The sequence below is a fragment of the Notechis scutatus genome, chromosome 3 (assembly GCF_049901735.1).
Source record: "Notechis scutatus isolate UNSWTSFEM ecotype Mainland chromosome 3, rNotScu1.2, whole genome shotgun sequence".
NCBI lineage: Eukaryota > Metazoa > Chordata > Lepidosauria > Squamata > Elapidae > Notechis > Notechis scutatus.
In genome coordinates this window covers 116,321,575-116,338,476 of record NC_142011.1, presented here as the reverse complement: position 1 = coordinate 116,338,476, position 16,902 = coordinate 116,321,575, and the positions used below count along the sequence as shown (strand labels likewise).

Here is a 16,902-nt window from a genome sequence, read left to right as displayed (position 1 = left end):
TGGTTTAGTCTCCAGGCCTTTGATCATGTTAGTCGCTCTTCTCTGAACTTTTTCCAAGGTCTCAACATCTTTCACCTGCTGCCACTTACAAACCTATAACAGCTTGAAGAGATACAAAACTCATTTTTTAAAAATTGATTTAAAGCTGTATCCGGCTGCCCAAGTTCTGGACTGAAAACTCGAATCATAGGGACCTTGGAGGTCTTCATCCCTGGAGGTTTGTAAGAAAAGACTGGACAGCTGCCTGTCTGAAATGAAATGGACTAGGTAGGAGACCTCCAAGGTCCCTTCCAGATCTTGGCTCTATTCTGATTGATTGTTCTTTCATTTAGTCGAAATCCCTGCCCAAGGCAGGAAACCTTATTGAAACTGAACAAATGGCTGCCCAATCTTTTGCTGAAGACTGGAGCACCCACAACCTCAGGAAGCAAGCCATCCACTGATTAATTGGTCTCACTGTCAGGATTTTTTTCCTCAGTTCCAGTTTGGATCTCTCTCTTACTAGCTTCCACCTATTACTTCCTATCCTGCTTTCAGGCGCTTTGCAGAATAAGTTGAATCCCTCTTGTCTGTGACAGCTCCTCAAATACTTGAAGACAGCCTCTCCTGCTTCTCTTAGACTAAATATACCTCAATCCTTCCTCCTTCTGTTTTGCCTCCGGACTCCTTTGTTGCTCTTCTCTGCACTTTCTACAGTACTGGGATCTAAGATTGTTTACTACGTGTAGAAATCAGCAAAAAATTAGAAGAGCAGTGGTGGAATGGCTGATCTATGTAGAAACAAAGGCAGTAGCAAACAGATCAACATTTTTGTAAGCAACCAAACAGAGCTTGATAGGCTCAGATCACCCAAAATCCAAAAGATCACTAGATTGTATCTTTGCAGTCTATATTGCATAGTCCTCTATAAATGTTATATGTTGTTTTAAAAAGTGATGCATTTAAGCTTTTAAACATTTATGCAGAGAACTCAGAAAGCCATTGAAATCAACCTACAAAATAGCAAAGTTCATTTAAAGTTCCCTCAATCTGCAAAAAGTAACTGTTTTTCAGTGTTAATATAAGACTTGATATGCACTGAATGAAAATGGGTGTTTTTGCTGCAATCTGCTGAATAGACCTGCTGTGGTTCTAGATTTGCCTGTTATTTTTAATGAGAGATCATTGAAAGAAAGGCTAACTGAAACTGAACCCGGAAATAGCCTATTTCGACGAGTCTATAAATCAACTACAACATACGTCTAAGGTCCCTGGGAGCTTCGGCGTAGTGCACTTCGGGTTAAGGTGCCGTCCCCGCGCGGTGCCTTGTGGGAAAGAGGCCGAGCTTGGGGCAACGCTTGTTTGTCACCTCAGTCGGAGCCGTTTATATCTCAAGAGAAGCGACAATGCCGGAGCGGGACAGTGAGTGTCATCTTAAAGCCTGCGTGAGGGTGTGTTGTGAAGGGGGAGTGGGGAGGACTCGGCGAAATGCCCTCGGACTTTTTGTTGCTGGCCTCACTTTTCAAATAAAGGGCCAGCGAATATATGCAGAGGGATCTAAGGCAGCTTGCCGTCCCTTCCCTGTTTTATTCTTGAGTGGCCGATGGGCTGGATCATCCATACAAAGGGGGCTGGGAGGGGGTACAACAAAGCAATCCCTAATGAACGAGAGACCCTCTCTCTGAAAAGTACGGACGGCCAAGGAGCAGGGGGGCTCGTTGATTCTAATTACAGCTTTGGAGGGGGGAGCTTGAAAGAGTCAGATGGGCAAAGAATACAGTATTCCGACGATGGGTTGTTATTTGTGATTTGTTTGCTAAATTCTTGCAAAACGTGCCACACCTTTTCCTAAAAGTTACTACCAACCTGCCTTCAATCGAGGACCTGTATACTGCACGAGTCAAAAAGAGGGCTGTGAAAATATTTACAGACTCCTCACATCCCGGACATAAACGGTTTCAACTCTTTCCCTCAAAACGACGCTATAGAGCAGAGGTCTCCAACCTTGGCAACTTTAAGACTTGTGGACTTCAATTCCCAGAATTCTCCAGCCAGCTATGCTGGCTGGAGAATTCTGGGAGTTGAAGTCCACTAGTCTTATTAAAGTTGCCAAGGTTGGAGACCTCTGCTATAGACCACTGCACATCAGAACTAGACACAAGGACATTTTTTTCCTGAACTCTGCTAAACAAATAATTCCCTCAACACTGTTCAACTATTACAAAGTCTGCACTACTATTACTATTAATCTTCTCATTACTCCTTATCACCCATCCCCTCCCACTTGTGACTGTATGACTGTAACTTTGTCCCTTGTATCCTTACGATTTATATTGACTGTTTCCTAGTATGATTTGATTGCTTATTGTACCCCTGACTATTATTAAGTGTTGTACCTTATGATTCTGGACTCTTGACAAATGTATCTTTTCTTGTATGTATACTGAGAGCATTTGCACTAAGACAAATTCCTTGTGTGTCCAATCACACTTGGCCAATAAAGAATTCTATACTTTCCTCTGTACAGTACTATATCTTCTTCTTCTTCTCCTCCTCCTTCTCCTCCTCCACCACCTCCTCCTGTTCCTCCTCCTCTTCTCTTCTTCCTTTTCTTTCTTCCTATATTATATATATGTATGTATGTATGTATGTATGGCATTCAGCTTTGTTCGGTATTTTCCCACGTCATTGTAGTTGTGCTCTCATCAGCCTGATGATGGCAGATGAGATTCTGCCAAACGTCCACAACTTTAAAAGCACAACTACATGATGTGGGAAAATACCAGAACAAAGCTGAATGCCATACATGTAATACCTGTGTGTGTGTGTGTGTGTGTGTGTGTATGTATGTATGTAATATATTTATATTTTTATTATATATATATATATATATATATATATATATATATATATATATATATATATATATATATATATATATATATACACACACACACACACATACATACATACACACATACATATACATACACACATACACATACACATACTTGGTCAAACTTGGTTAACGGATGACTTACCCTCTGGAAACAAATACTGTGGGGAGTAAGACACCCCTAATACCCCTGGCGGGGGTGTGCTTTAAAATGGTTTCTACCATGGTAACAGCTTCACAGTGCTCCCTCTTGTGGAGGAATAGAAGAATTGTGGCGCTGTGCGACAGTACAACAGCATGAGTCCCGACTATAGGATTTTCCTCTCTTACAGGATTGGGATAAATAAATACCCGGGCAATGCCGGGTTATCAGCTAGTTGGATATAAAACAGGCTAATTTTCAGTGGGGAAACCTGAAGTAAAAATGAAGCGAAAAGCAGGAGTTACTTACATATAGCAGCTGTTCAATTACAATTTCAAAATTGAATATGATCAGTTTCTAATTCTTACTATTTTACATTTTTATGGACTGGTGAAAACCAAAAGTTTTGTGTGTACTGGGAATTTTTTTTCACACTTTTATATTTTACTTTACCTCTTGATTTTTCTAAACATGGCCACCCTGTTTCTTCTGTCTTCAAGGAATCCTGAAGCAATTCCAAATAACTATATACGATCATATTTCTTTGTGCTATTCCTTTGATTTTCCTTGCATAGAAAATAATGGTATATCTTTGGTTGCAATTTCTTAGGGAAAATTTTGAAAAAAAATTGGTAGAAATTCTAAGACACAAATGTTAATATTCCTACAGATAACACATTTTATGCACAAAATAAAAAGACCATGTGTTATGAAGAAAAATTCAATTGAGAAGAGATCTTTATATTTGAGAAGGTTTAAATTTGGAATAATTAAGAAGGAAAAAATGTAGTTTCTGTTATCGCTGTACCTTTCTGCTGGGTTTCACAGAATGGTTTGTAGTCTGTAAGAAAGCTAATATTGTTCTGAGCAATTTCTTGAATCTCTTAATTTTTCCACACTGTTACACATGGGAACTGGCTGAAAATCAGTTGAATATGAGGTATTTCTTGGTATTATTTCTCTTCAGATATTTTACTTATGTATGAAAAATGTCACAATAAATTGTTTGACTGAAATGCATACTTCTCTTTCAGATATGTTATGTTGACTTATAATTCTCATTTTAGGTGAGCCGTTCTCCAACCCTTTAGCCCCAGATGGGCATGATGTGGATGATTCTCATTCTTTTCATCAGTGAGTAGAGCTTTTAATTGTATTTTAAGATATATTTTTCAGTATTACAGACCAATTTTGTTTCATATACGTTGTTTAGGAAACCAACCACATTTTCCTCCAAATTTAACAATAGGGTTTCGGTATCCTATACATAGAACTTTGAAGATTGCCAATTGTTCTCACACTTATGTGGAATGCAAAATCTTAGCAGTACCACTTTATTAATCCCCGCTTCTATCTCCAGTTTATACCTGGAGGAAAAGCAAGCTTTCTCATTAAACAAAGGTGCAGTGGAAGGTAAGGGGAAGGATCTTTGTCAGTGCTGATTGGACTACATTTGCCAGTAAAAACTTGTGTATATTAGCTAATGAAATTACAAAGAGCCAAAACAGTGTTCAATGTTGTAAGCTGCCTAGAGTTGCCTTACAGCAAGATGGCAAGCAAATTTAATAAGTAAAAAATAGATAGATGATAGATAGATAGATAGATAGATAGATAGATAGATAGATAGATAGATAGATGATAGATAATGGCATTTTATCCAGTGTACTTTCAATAATGAAATAAAATGACCAAGCAAACAAGGTGCAATAATGTATTATGCTTTTTGATTTTTTTCTATATCTGTTTTTTCTTACCAATTTTTATGCTATAATTTGCAGTGGGCAAATCATGGGATATCACAAAGTATTTTTTCTCACTAGCAGGGATTGTGGCAAATCTATATATAGTATATGGGTATAGTAATTGAATATTGTATAGGGGCATTTAGTTTTTCTTAATAAGTTATGTACTATGAGTTCCACATTTTTGCAGTATTTCAAATGCTTTAACTTTTTCAGAGTCATTTAGAGTCAGGTGGCATACAAATTTAATGAATAATGATAGTCAGTAGTATTCTGTTTTTATGCTCTTTTATAAGCAATTGTTTTTGTGATAGGTCTAAATTGACCAATGAAGACTTTCGTAAGCTTCTTATGACTCCACGGGCAACACCAACATCTGCACCACCTTCAAAATCTCGCCATCATGAGTAAGCATGCAATGTTTGTATTTTTTTTATCAAAAATGTATTTATTTTACCAATTTGCCAACTATATTTTAGTTGACATCTTATACTAGTTCTAACTTAATCTTGTGTTATCTACAAAATAAATGCATGCATAATGTATATGTCAAAATAATTGAAATACACACACACACACACATACACTAAATAAATGCTAAAATCAAGACTAGGCTACTTGAATAAATAGAATTTGCAAAAAATAGTAATGTTTTTCAGAGAAGTCATGTACATTTTATCCATGTAGGAATCCTGAAAAGTAAGATGTATTACTTTCTATAAACTGCCTACATGATGTTATTATTTTGAAAGCATTTTTGTTGAAGGCATTTATGGTTTCCTCTGAAGTGAATAAGGAATAAAATTTCATTATTACTAATATTACTTTGAAATTAGAGTTTAAATTTTATTGCAGTTTAATCATAGGATATTAAGAACATTTTTATTTTTGTTCTTTTTAGAATGCCCAGAGAGTACAATGAAGATGAAGATCCAGCTGCTCGCAGGAGAAAGAAAAAAAGGTAATAGAGACTAGTTCCTGAAGTTTCCAAAAGAGCTAATGCATTTTTGAACTGGAGGAAGAATCATATTGCTGGATAAATGGAGCTAATAATTTTGCTTCTCTTTTAGTACTTAATATAAATCAGACAATATATATATTATTTCTCTGTATGAATAATGTAGGTTTAGGTTAATGATGAAACAAAGGAAAGTGGCAATCAGCATTACTAGTGTTAAAAAAGTATTCTTAGAATACCATGTATTGGTATTCCTAATTTATTTTGGTCTTTTTCTTCTTTAAAATGTCAGCTATTATGCAAAACTACGTCAGCAAGAGATTGAGCGAGAGAGGGAATTGGCTGAGAAATACAGAGACCGTGCCAAGGAAAGACGTGATGGTGTCAACAAAGATTATGAAGAAACAGAACTAATCAGTACAACTGCCAATTACAGGGCAGTGGGACCCACTGCAGAGGCGTGAGTACAGTCACAGTTACTGCCATTTTGACTGGGAGTACAATGTAGTGCTTACCTTAAAACCACTTATTTTTATTGTTCTAGGGATAAATCAGCAGCAGAAAAGAGGCGGCAATTGATTCAGGAGTCCAAATTCTTGGGTGGTGACATGGAACACACTCACTTGGTGAAGGGTCTTGATTTTGCTTTGTTGCAGAAGGTGAGCCAGAAATGCAACAGTGCATAGACAATTCACATCTTAAGAAATTCTTGACATTATTTTTGCTGCTGTTCTACCTAAAAATATTCCAAATATCTACGGGTGTATTTTTTGGTAATTTTTCCTATTTTGGATTGTAATGCCTCTTCTTCCCAATTATGTTATTGCAGAAATTGTTTGAAATCAAGAATCTGAGAATTTGTTCGGGGCTTTCAGGCCACTGTTTTTCAGTGGTTGCTACTAAAGTATATTATGTCAGTTACATATTTTGCATAGAATACATACATTTCATGTATGAAATACCTGCATTAAACATCTAAATAGCCTTTTTTCCCATTTGCCCCTACTTACTTCTCCCCCTCTCCTTAACCTTCCTTGCCTCAGCAGTCCTGAGGGCATGGAAGATTGTTTTTTTCTTGGTTGCTAATAACAGTAAGTAAATAGTAAACAAGGCTATTATGCAGGGAGATATTTTAAACTTCCTTGTAAGTTATAAAGTTTGTTTTAGCTGACCAGCTGGGTGGTGGTGGAAAATGGTGGATTCAGATCTGCAGACTGGTGAAGAGCTGTTGGGAGCCAGCAGTCTGTTCCTATTTTATCTAATCTATTGGGAGTCTATATTTGTAAAATCATACCATTTTAAAGAAAATGTTATTTCTGTTCAGGTACGGGCAGAGATTGCCAGCAAAGAAAAAGAGGAAGAAGAACTAATGGAAAAGCCTCAAAAAGAAACTAAGTAAGTAGGGATGAGAGAGTTCTGACCTATGAGCTTTTAGGCTGAAAAAATAGTAGCCCAGTTACTCAAGTGTATTTCATTGCTTCCTTTTTAGGATGAAGGATGAAGATCCAGAAAACAAAATTGAATTCAAGACTCGTTTGGGTAAGATTGTTCAAACATTTTATTGATTTATTAGATTTACATTCTATTTTTTCTTCAAATGCTTGTGGTTAACATATATAATGCCTTCCTTCCATTTTTTTTCCTGTCCAACAACAACCCTGAGATGTAGGTCTGGCTGAAAGAGTGACCCATTCAGTCACCCAGTGAACTTGAGAGTTTTGAGAGTGAACTTGAATCATCTCAATCTTAGTCCAACAATTATATATATGTTTACCTAAAATAAAATGTTACAAACATGTACTGTGAGCAAGTTTATCCTGCTTCTATGAGTTCTTCAATAACCCGAGGGTGAAAGTATTTTTTTTTCTAGGCTTAGGTTTATGTGCTTTAAAGAATGGCTGATCAGAGCAATGGCTGCAGTGTCTTGGTTCTAGTTCTGACAATATCATAAAAACATACTGTGGCTTATTTAGCTTAATGTATTGTGTGAATAGTGGCATATTCATGAATCCTCTTTTTTGCTAGGCCGTAACATCTATCGGATGCTATTCAGGAACAAGGTGTATGAGCGGAATGAGCTCTTCCTGCCAGGACGAATGGCTTATGTGGTGGATCTTGATGATGAGTATGCTGACACAGATATTCCCACAACTTTGATTAGAAGTAAGGCTGATTGTCCAACCATGGAGGTAATTGATCTAATTGCTGTGGTAATGCTTTATGAGCAAGGCAGTTGTATATGAGCTATCAAAGTAGTGATTCCTGTGATTTATCCTTCCAGGCCCAGACCACATTGACTACAAATGATATTGTAATTAGTAAACTGACTCAGATTCTTTCATATCTGAGGCAAGGCACTCGTAATAAAAAACTCAAGAAAAAGGATAAAGGTAAGCATATGTTTTTAGAACTCAGATTTGCATATCTCGCTTTCCATGATGAACAGCATTAAAAATGAACATTTGTTAATATTTGATTAATGTTAGAATAGTAACTGAGTACAAAACTTAGATTCTACATTGCCCTATAGTTTGATGTTTCACATTAGTATGGAAAATGTGTTTAAGATGGAGATTATTTCTTTTTCAATCTGTGGAGTAGACACTTGCATGATCAAAGAGTGAAAAGATTAACATAAGTTGGGTATCATATAAAAATGCACTATTGATAAAATGCTACAAGACATTTGCAAAAACATTTTAGCTCCTAAAAGAAATAATGTATCATGGGTATAGAAGTAAGTATAGTCTGATTTCTCTCTATTTGTAGGGAAACTGGATGAGAAGAAACCCCCAGAGGCAGACATGAGGTAAGTATATGGATACATCAAGTGCTTTTCCTTCAGAGTTGGAGCCTTCTCATTGTATTTGGAACTGTTTTCAGGAAGCTGCTGCATTCTTGCATGGTCCTCAGTTTGGAAGGAACAGACAAGTGAATTAATTTGGCTCCCCCTTCAGGTTGTAGGGGCTGAATTGTTTAAAAAAGAAGATATCACCATCTTGGGAGAAAAATGTTTAATAGAAAATAATAATTTATGATCAGTGATTCTCCTGGCAAGATTCTTATGCCATTTTCTGAGACTTACATGTATGTATTTTATGTTTTGCTTTTTTAATATGTGCTTGTCTGATGAAAAGTATTTTTGAAGATATTGGTGATTATGTACCGTCGGCGGCAAAAGTGCCACGAGAAAAGGAACGAGAGAGATACAGGGAACGGGACCGAGAACGGGAGAGAGAGAGAGACAGGGAACATGAACGAGATCGGGAACGGGAGAGAGAAAGGGAACGTGAAGAGGAGAAGAAGAGGCACAGCTACTTTGAGAAACCTAAAGCTGATGATGAGGTAAGCACGTCTACCTGCCTGCCTCCCTGCCTGCCTATCTTTCTATATCTATCTATCTATCTATCTATCTATCTATCTATCTATCTATCTATCTATCTATCTATCTATCTATCTATCTATCTATCATCTATCGCATAAAATTGAGACTTTGTCAGGCCCAAAATTCAATTAAGTTTAATTTTTTACTTTCTTACACCTAATGGACAGGATCTTGCCAAACTAAAACTATAACTTTCTAACCTATTAGAGATGTATCCTAAGAGATTCTAGGGTATAGTTACTCTGAGCCTCTTTCTCCCCCCACTTCTCCATCCAGTATGGGATTGTCCAGGCCTCTATCTGGGAGAGCTCTCTATTGCCAAAACTCTTCCCGCACTGCTCCTGCAGGTGATATTCCATCACAGCTATTGTGGTTTTTTGTGGCTCTTTATCAGAACTGTGTATTACCATTCCAAAACAATTTTGAAATCTTTTGTAATCTTAATGAGGTTGCAATAATTAAATGGAAACAGTGAATTAAATTGTACAAAATTGTCAGTAAAATTATAGAAATAACGGTCTTGTAGTATTTCACTTTATTCACAAGTAGTTCTCAGATGCTAGTTGCAGAAGTACATGAACGTTTGGGTTCTTATCAGTACCTGGCACATCAGGACAAAATTCTGCACTATATGCATCTTTTGAATTAATGGAACATAGCTTATCTTGTGTTAAGTAACTAGCCTTCATCTTGATTGTTTATTTTGAGATTAATGTGTTCATTTTCTTTTCTCCATTTAGCCTAATGATATAGACAAAGGTAAGTTCTTACCTTAACCTTGATTTAAAAAACTGGCTGCAAGCAGGAAAAATATGATTGTTAAACAAAATATCTCTGCAATTGCAGATTTAAGAAGAAACAAATTTTATCACAATCATTCAATATCACTAGAGATTTATCTCCACTGAATATTTAGAAAATCTAATGCAGTATGACTGGGATTCTTTTTTTAGCTTGTTGGTTAGCCATGCTAGAAAGATTTTTAAAAATTTATTTTGGTTTTCTTGTATGATTATTTCCTTATTTGTGGTGAATTTAAAGGCTGCTTTATATATCACAATAAGCCAACACTGACTTTTTTATATCCCTTACGTTTTGCAGTGGCCTTCTAATTTAGTGGTTTCAATCTCTATGCAGTAATGACACCCAATCAAGAGGATCTCTTATGTCTCCTTATTTCCTTTTAGTTTTCAATAAGATTCAGCTAGAACAGTGTTGTTTCTGTTAGACTGGTCAGTAATTTCTTTCTTCTTTCTCCTTTTTTCAGGACCTGGCTCAGCCAAAGAGTTGATTAAATCAATCAATGAAAAGTTTGCGGGTGCTACTGGCTGGGAAGGGACAGAACCATATCCTTTACATCTATATACTGAATGAGAGATTCTAGGTTTAGCAGCTGCTGTGGGGTTTTTAGTAAAACAGTTGTCTTCTATATAAATTCCAACGTTTATTTAAAAAATACTTTGCTCTTGTATCTTGGGAAAGCTCCAAAAGAACACCTGTAGTCCAAGATTTAAGATGACATTTGAAACCAGAATCTTGGTGGTTCATTGAAGTAGTTGTTAAGAGAGACCTTACACGACTGCTTTGCTCAATGACTGCAATCCTGGCACTCCAGGTTGCAGTCATTAAGGAATCTTGCAAATTGTTAAATGGAAGAGTCCCAGTAAAGAATGCAAAGGTGTTTCAGGAGTGGGAGAGGCCCTAGGAGGCCAGTGTAGATCTATGTGAGTTTGGGTAGGTGCTGTAGTGCAGTACAAAACCAACCATTTCAGGAAGCCTCAGCCAGCCCAGGCCAACCTTACAATGCAGCATTCAGTGACATTGCCAGGAATAGAGGTCTGGGCTCTTCAGCAACCTTGGCCAGCTGCTGCCGTCCCCGAATTTCAACTTCAGCCCCGGTGCTGCCACTGTTGTTGAGAAATACTGTCTAAAGATCCACACTGTGGCCAGCTACATGCTACCAATCTTCAGTTGTTTTTCCCCTGCTTCTGATTGTCAGCATAGAAAAGGGTAGGAGCCAGTCTAGTAATACTTCAGAAGCTTTCCCCCCCTTTTTCTTTTCATTTCCCACATCATGGGGCCGATTGGTGCTGGTGTGGCTGGCTACAGTATGGGGCTTGAGAAAGCAATTCTCTATGGTAGAGGCAGTATTGGGATTGAAATTGAGGCCTAAGAGTGGGAACCGTTGGCTGAGACTGCTGAAGGCCTTGGCCTCTATGTCAGGATTGTACCACAGAACATAGAGTGGGGATCAGGGAGATAGACAGAAGCAGGGGAGTTGCAGTAACCATGCAGTTATAAGTGCAGGTGGGCTCCAAGCATCCAAATTTTCACATGACTGCAGGGGTGTTGCAGCGGCCATAACTTTGGCCACAGTTGCAAGTCCCTTTGTTCGGCACTGTCATAATTTTGAATGATCATTATATCAATGGTTATAAGTCAAGGACTGCCATTATACATATATGTTCTATGGAAATATATAATCCTTGTTTAATGACCAATTGCTTAGTGATCTTTTAAAGTTAAAGGAACCCCCGCAAAGCTACTTACAACCCAGTTCCAAAGTTCTGACAGTTGCATATCCCCTCACATGATTGCATTTTAGGCACTTGGCAAGCAGCACACCTTTATAGCTGGTCACAGTGTTCTATAGTCATGTGACCACAATTTATGGGCTTTTTGTCCAGTTTCCAGCAGAAAACACCCATAGGTACACAGCAATTCACTTAAAAACCACAGTATTTGCTTAAGAACTGCTGCAAAAAAGTTAGAAAATTGGGCCAGTCATATGGGTACCATGACTTACAACTGTTATGACTTAGGATAGAAATTCCGGGCTTCATTCTAGTTGTATGTTGAGAGCTACCTATTATTTCCAGTGGAGTGACTGGAAGAGGTATTTGGCTCCAGTGAAATTGATGTGTGCGTTACTAAAGCTTGTGAGAAAGAAAATACTGACTCTGAACAGCTTAAGACCTTTTTATTCTGCTTAGTCTCATGGATTCATGGTGCTTGCTTATTAGGTAGAGACAATCTTGTCCTTTTCAAGACTTTTGTTCCTTATCCTTTAAAACATTAAAAAAGGCTGAAGATAAAAAGCAAGTTGGTGATTTTTTTGGAATGCTAAACAGCTATGCTGAATGCTACCCTGCAACGTAAGAATATTATGTATTCAACATTCAGAGGATTACTGATATAGGAATAGAAATAACATCAAGTTTTTTTAAAAATTTTGGAATAGTGGAACATAAATTTCAAATTAAAAAAAAAATTCAGATCAGGAATGTGAATTTTTTTTGGCTCAAGGGCCAGGCACATTTTCTTGGCAAATAATTTTGACAAAATAAAACATTTATTTATTTAAAATGTCAGGACCAGAGGTTGATGGGGCTAATTCATTATCATATACACAAGCTTGGAAAATATTTGATCTTATACTAAGTAATCAGTAAAATCTAGATAATAAAGTTAAATAGTTTGTGGATATTCAAAACTGTCCTGCAACTAAAGTTTTCTATCAGCATGTATACACACACATACACATGCAAAATGCATTTGTTACTCAACTGAGTAATTGGGCAGAGTAATAGGCTAGGAGAATATAACTTTGTAATAGTCTACTGCTGTAGATGTAGATGCTGATTGAAGTCCAATTTTTCAGTATTAGATTTTACCATGTATATACAATCTATAAACTAAGCAGAGAATTCCAGATTTCTTACTGCTGTATCTCAAAATATAACTTTGAATGGGATTGTAAATATAATTACTGCCAATTTTGTGTTTTTCCTAGAATGGATGCCATGGCTGTGGATAGTGATGAAGAAGTAGATTATAGTAAAATGGATCAGGTATACCATCGATAAGTATTTTTCTATAGTGTAATATTTCCATAATGAATCATTTGGAATCTGTATACTATTAAAACTACAGGTTTGTGTGTAACCTTTAACTTGGCATAGGGCAACAAGGTACCTCAAATGGACTAACTTATAGATCGCTGTCAAAATTCAGAATCCATTACTCTCATGCCATTTGAAATTTGGCAAATTTTATAAAACATTTTATGACAATACAAAATGTCAAAAACCACCTCATGTGGTCAATTGTGCTGTTCAGTTCAACATGGGTTATTTTCAAGGCAGATACATCTCTGAATATCTCCCTGAGTATTTAAGATTTTTTGTAGTGAAGGCAGTACATTAGAAGCTCTGTCATTGCTGAAAGCATTGTAGAATCTGATAAGGAAATAGATCTGGAAAGCTAACCCAATGGATCAGGGTTTGTCTAGTGTATATTTACCTTGAAGTTTTTTCATGGGAACCTGACAGCTTTAACTTTCTAACCTCACTTGCAGTTGGATAAGGTGCCACAATGGATTTTACCATGTGAGATAAAATATTGTAATGCTATGTGTGTATGTGTATGCATACCCACTGCAAAAAGTCTATAGTCTGGATACTTTATTCTTGGAAGCTAACATTTTGTTTACTTTTTCTGCAGCAAAATTAATGATTGAGTATTCTAAAATATGGAGCATTGAAAAACAGTTTCCTTTACTTTCAGCCTAAAGCGGTACAATTCTTTTTACTACATAATTTGTCTTTATCTCCTTCCCCAAGGGAAACAAAAAAGGACCTCTGGGTCGCTGGGACTTCGACACACAAGAAGAATATAGCGAGTATATGAATAACAAAGAGGCTTTACCCAAGTGAGTTTGCTAGTAGTTGTTAAGAGTAGGAAGTTAGATGGTATTATAGGATATATTATTTATAAGTGATAGGATTCCAAAAAACCCTTAAGACTTGTCTTTGTCCCCAGGTCAAGGGTTAACATGATGTGATATATTAGTTGTACCCCCATCATATTATTTGTATTGCATTGTTTGTTGTTCTATTTGTTTCAGTCTGGACTTCCTGTTTGTGGTTTTTAATTATTTTACTCTTTATGGATTTTATAACCCACCCAGAGTTTTCTGGAATGGGTAGCCATATTAAGTTAATTAAATTAAATTAAAATTATTACACTTAAATTCCTCCTATGTATTGTAGAATGCTTCATAAGATGCCTCATGTAATAGAGCTGAGAAAGTATATCTTAGATTTTTGCATCAAACTAGTTGAATCACAAATTCCCCATCTGTACTTAACTTGTTTCTCTTATTTTAGAGCAGCGTTCCAGTATGGAATCAAGATGTCTGAAGGTCGTAAGACACGTCGTTTCAAAGAGACCAATGACAAAGCTGAACTAGATCGGCAGTGGAAAAAGATTAGTGCAGTAAGCATCTTAAGCTATATTTAACATTTGTTTTGTCCACCATAGGTTGTACTTTAAGGTTTTACACACATACCTTACAGGTTTTAAGATTTGGAAAGGATTGTGTTCTGCTATTTCATTCAGTTTCCTGCATAGAAATAGGCTATATTTTTAGGTCCCTTCAATTCTGTGTCAGGGCTTTCAGTAAGAATGTGACACCTAATAGCTTGTTTATGATCAAAATTCTGATGCCTAAAAGTTTTCTATATTGTGGGAGCAAACTAAACTTTTTCATGTGTGCAATAGAATCAGTATTCATTCTACCAGAAAGCAGCTGGTCTATTTGATTTTTCTGCTATTCACATGATCTTTTGCTTCAAAGTTAGGCGTTCCCCCCAAAATAAATGATTTAATATCATATCCACAATACAGTTACTGTATTCTCTTCGCAGATCATTGAAAAAAGAAAGAAGATGGAGGCTGATGGGTTAGTATAATTGTTTTCACTTGAAAAGTTTAATGTGATGTGAAAAGTACTCATGAAGCCAACTCTACCTTATATGTGTTATCTTGTGTGTATTCAGCAAATTCCAGCTACTTATTTGTGGCAGGAGATACATGTGTGGTCTGAAGAATATTAATTACTTTACCTTCTGCATTTTTTGTTCTTAGATATGCTTTGTCTTTAGTACTGTATGTTTTGTCTGTGTGTGTCGTTTCTGCTAAAGTGCCCCATCTTACTGCATTTCATATAAACGTCTGTAATTTCAGGGTTGAGGTGAAGAGACCAAAATACTGAAGCTGCCAGGAGGTTCTGATTCCTTCAGTTGTATTCCGAAAGCTCAACTCTAGTGGAGATTTTATTCTGATGGAATAGTCACTGAAACAAGCCCACCTTGCTTCCTGCTTATATGGGAATATGAAGGGCAGCACCTGATTGCAATGAAACTTTTTAGATGATTTTTTCCTTGTCTACAGCACATGTTGCCCAGGGGCTTGCACTTTGGATTTGTACTGCAATTAAAAAAATGTTCTAATGTTTATATTACAGAGTTCTTACTGTGTTCCTTGCATGCATGGCAATATGGGACAGGTACGATTTGGGAGGAGGGGGTCTTTATACAGAAAGCAATATGAATGTTCTAGTGTTTGCTATATAGAAATACAGCCTGATATAAGCTTACATAGCATATTCTGCCTATTAGGAAAAATCCTTTGGTCTCCATTGTTACTTACTATTTCTGATAGTTTCTGCCTGTCTTGTACTCCCTCAAACATTGTCATCTTGTGGGACCAAGGAAATACGCCTTCTCTGCCACTGCCCTCCCAACAGCATCCTTTCCCCTTGGCTTTCAGAATTCCCTTAAGACCTAGCTCTATTCCAAACCCGGAGACAGTGTTCCTCGATCATGGGTTTCAAACTCAAGCGCATCACGTGACATCACTTGATGTATCGCAATCTTTTTTGCCTTTGCAGAGCCGGGGTGGGTGTGGCCTGCATGTGACGCAGTTTGAGACCCCTGTTAGAGCACTCTAAGATTTTATTAGTATGGTTATTTTTAGTCTGGATTGCCATGTCATAGTTTATGTTTTTTGAACTGTTTTAACTATATGTTTGGATTCCCAGTAGCAATAATAAATAACAATATGATGCAAATATTTTAATTAAATGAAGTAAATTGCCACAATTAAATCCTTAAAGCTAATAATAGAAATATTAATCCAATTTAGGATTAAATATAGGAGTAAACAATGCAAATATTTGTTTAATGATCATGAATGAAGAAGCCATAATACTTTCCACTGAAGGATTTACAGAATTAGCACTGAATATATCAGTTGTTTAATCCCAACTAATAATTTTTAAAGATTGGTTTTACAGCTTTCCATTCTTAAGCTTTCTGATAATGTCTCTGCAAATTTTCCTATTTGTTGTTGGATTCCAATAGTTAAAGATTAATTTTTGTCAGTTTTGCTATTTTCTACATATTTAATAAATCACAGTCATTAAACGGTAAATGTGTGAGATAAGTACACTTGTGTGAAAAAAATTCAGTATTTTGTCTCCCAAATATTGAAGCCCAGTCATTCATAAGAACCACTCTTAGAAACTTTTGTAAGAACCTAGTCTCTGGATTAAGTCATCAAGATAAAATGCCCATTTTCTTCTTGATTTACACAATGTCAACAAGTGTGAAGAAAAAAGCTGTTTCACGTGTTGTTTTTTAATAAGTGGGGTACCCACTCTAACAAAAGTATCAATTAAATAAAAACTATCTTATGAAAATAGATATGCAGTTCCTTACTGTCATCTCTCTAAAGATAAATGGCTTTTACAGAAACCAGGTTGGGGTTAACGGAAATGCTAATTCTCATGTTTTCTAAGCTAATTGTAGAATTCATTATATGATGAAAAGGTTGCTTTTTAATATCTATAGTCAGATAATTGTCAATCAGCATTCATGAATTATTACAGTCCAACCAAAGATTCTTCAAAACAAATACATGATCTTTACATGAAGTATATAATAAATATACTGGTAA

At 36.4% G+C, this 16,902-nt stretch overlaps 1 protein-coding gene across 1 annotated transcript; it reads left to right on the top strand.

Annotated features, from left to right (window-relative positions):
* Window positions 1-1,299: 1,299 nt before the first annotated feature.
* On the top strand, window positions 1,300-15,401 carry IK (IK cytokine). The gene is made up of 20 exons (XM_087961013.1): window positions 1,300-1,401; window positions 4,085-4,151; window positions 5,074-5,166; window positions 5,661-5,720; window positions 6,010-6,177; window positions 6,262-6,376; window positions 7,042-7,113; window positions 7,211-7,256; window positions 7,743-7,906; window positions 7,999-8,107; window positions 8,487-8,526; window positions 8,855-9,062; window positions 9,843-9,861; window positions 10,370-10,450; window positions 12,179-12,257; window positions 12,896-12,953; window positions 13,725-13,813; window positions 14,271-14,379; window positions 14,811-14,845; window positions 15,130-15,401. Exons 1-20 carry the CDS (start codon window positions 1,386-1,388, stop codon window positions 15,155-15,157), a joined length of 1,656 nt encoding a protein of 551 aa, XP_087817139.1. The 5' UTR covers window positions 1,300-1,385; the 3' UTR covers window positions 15,158-15,401.
* Window positions 15,402-16,902: the final 1,501 nt, after the last annotated feature.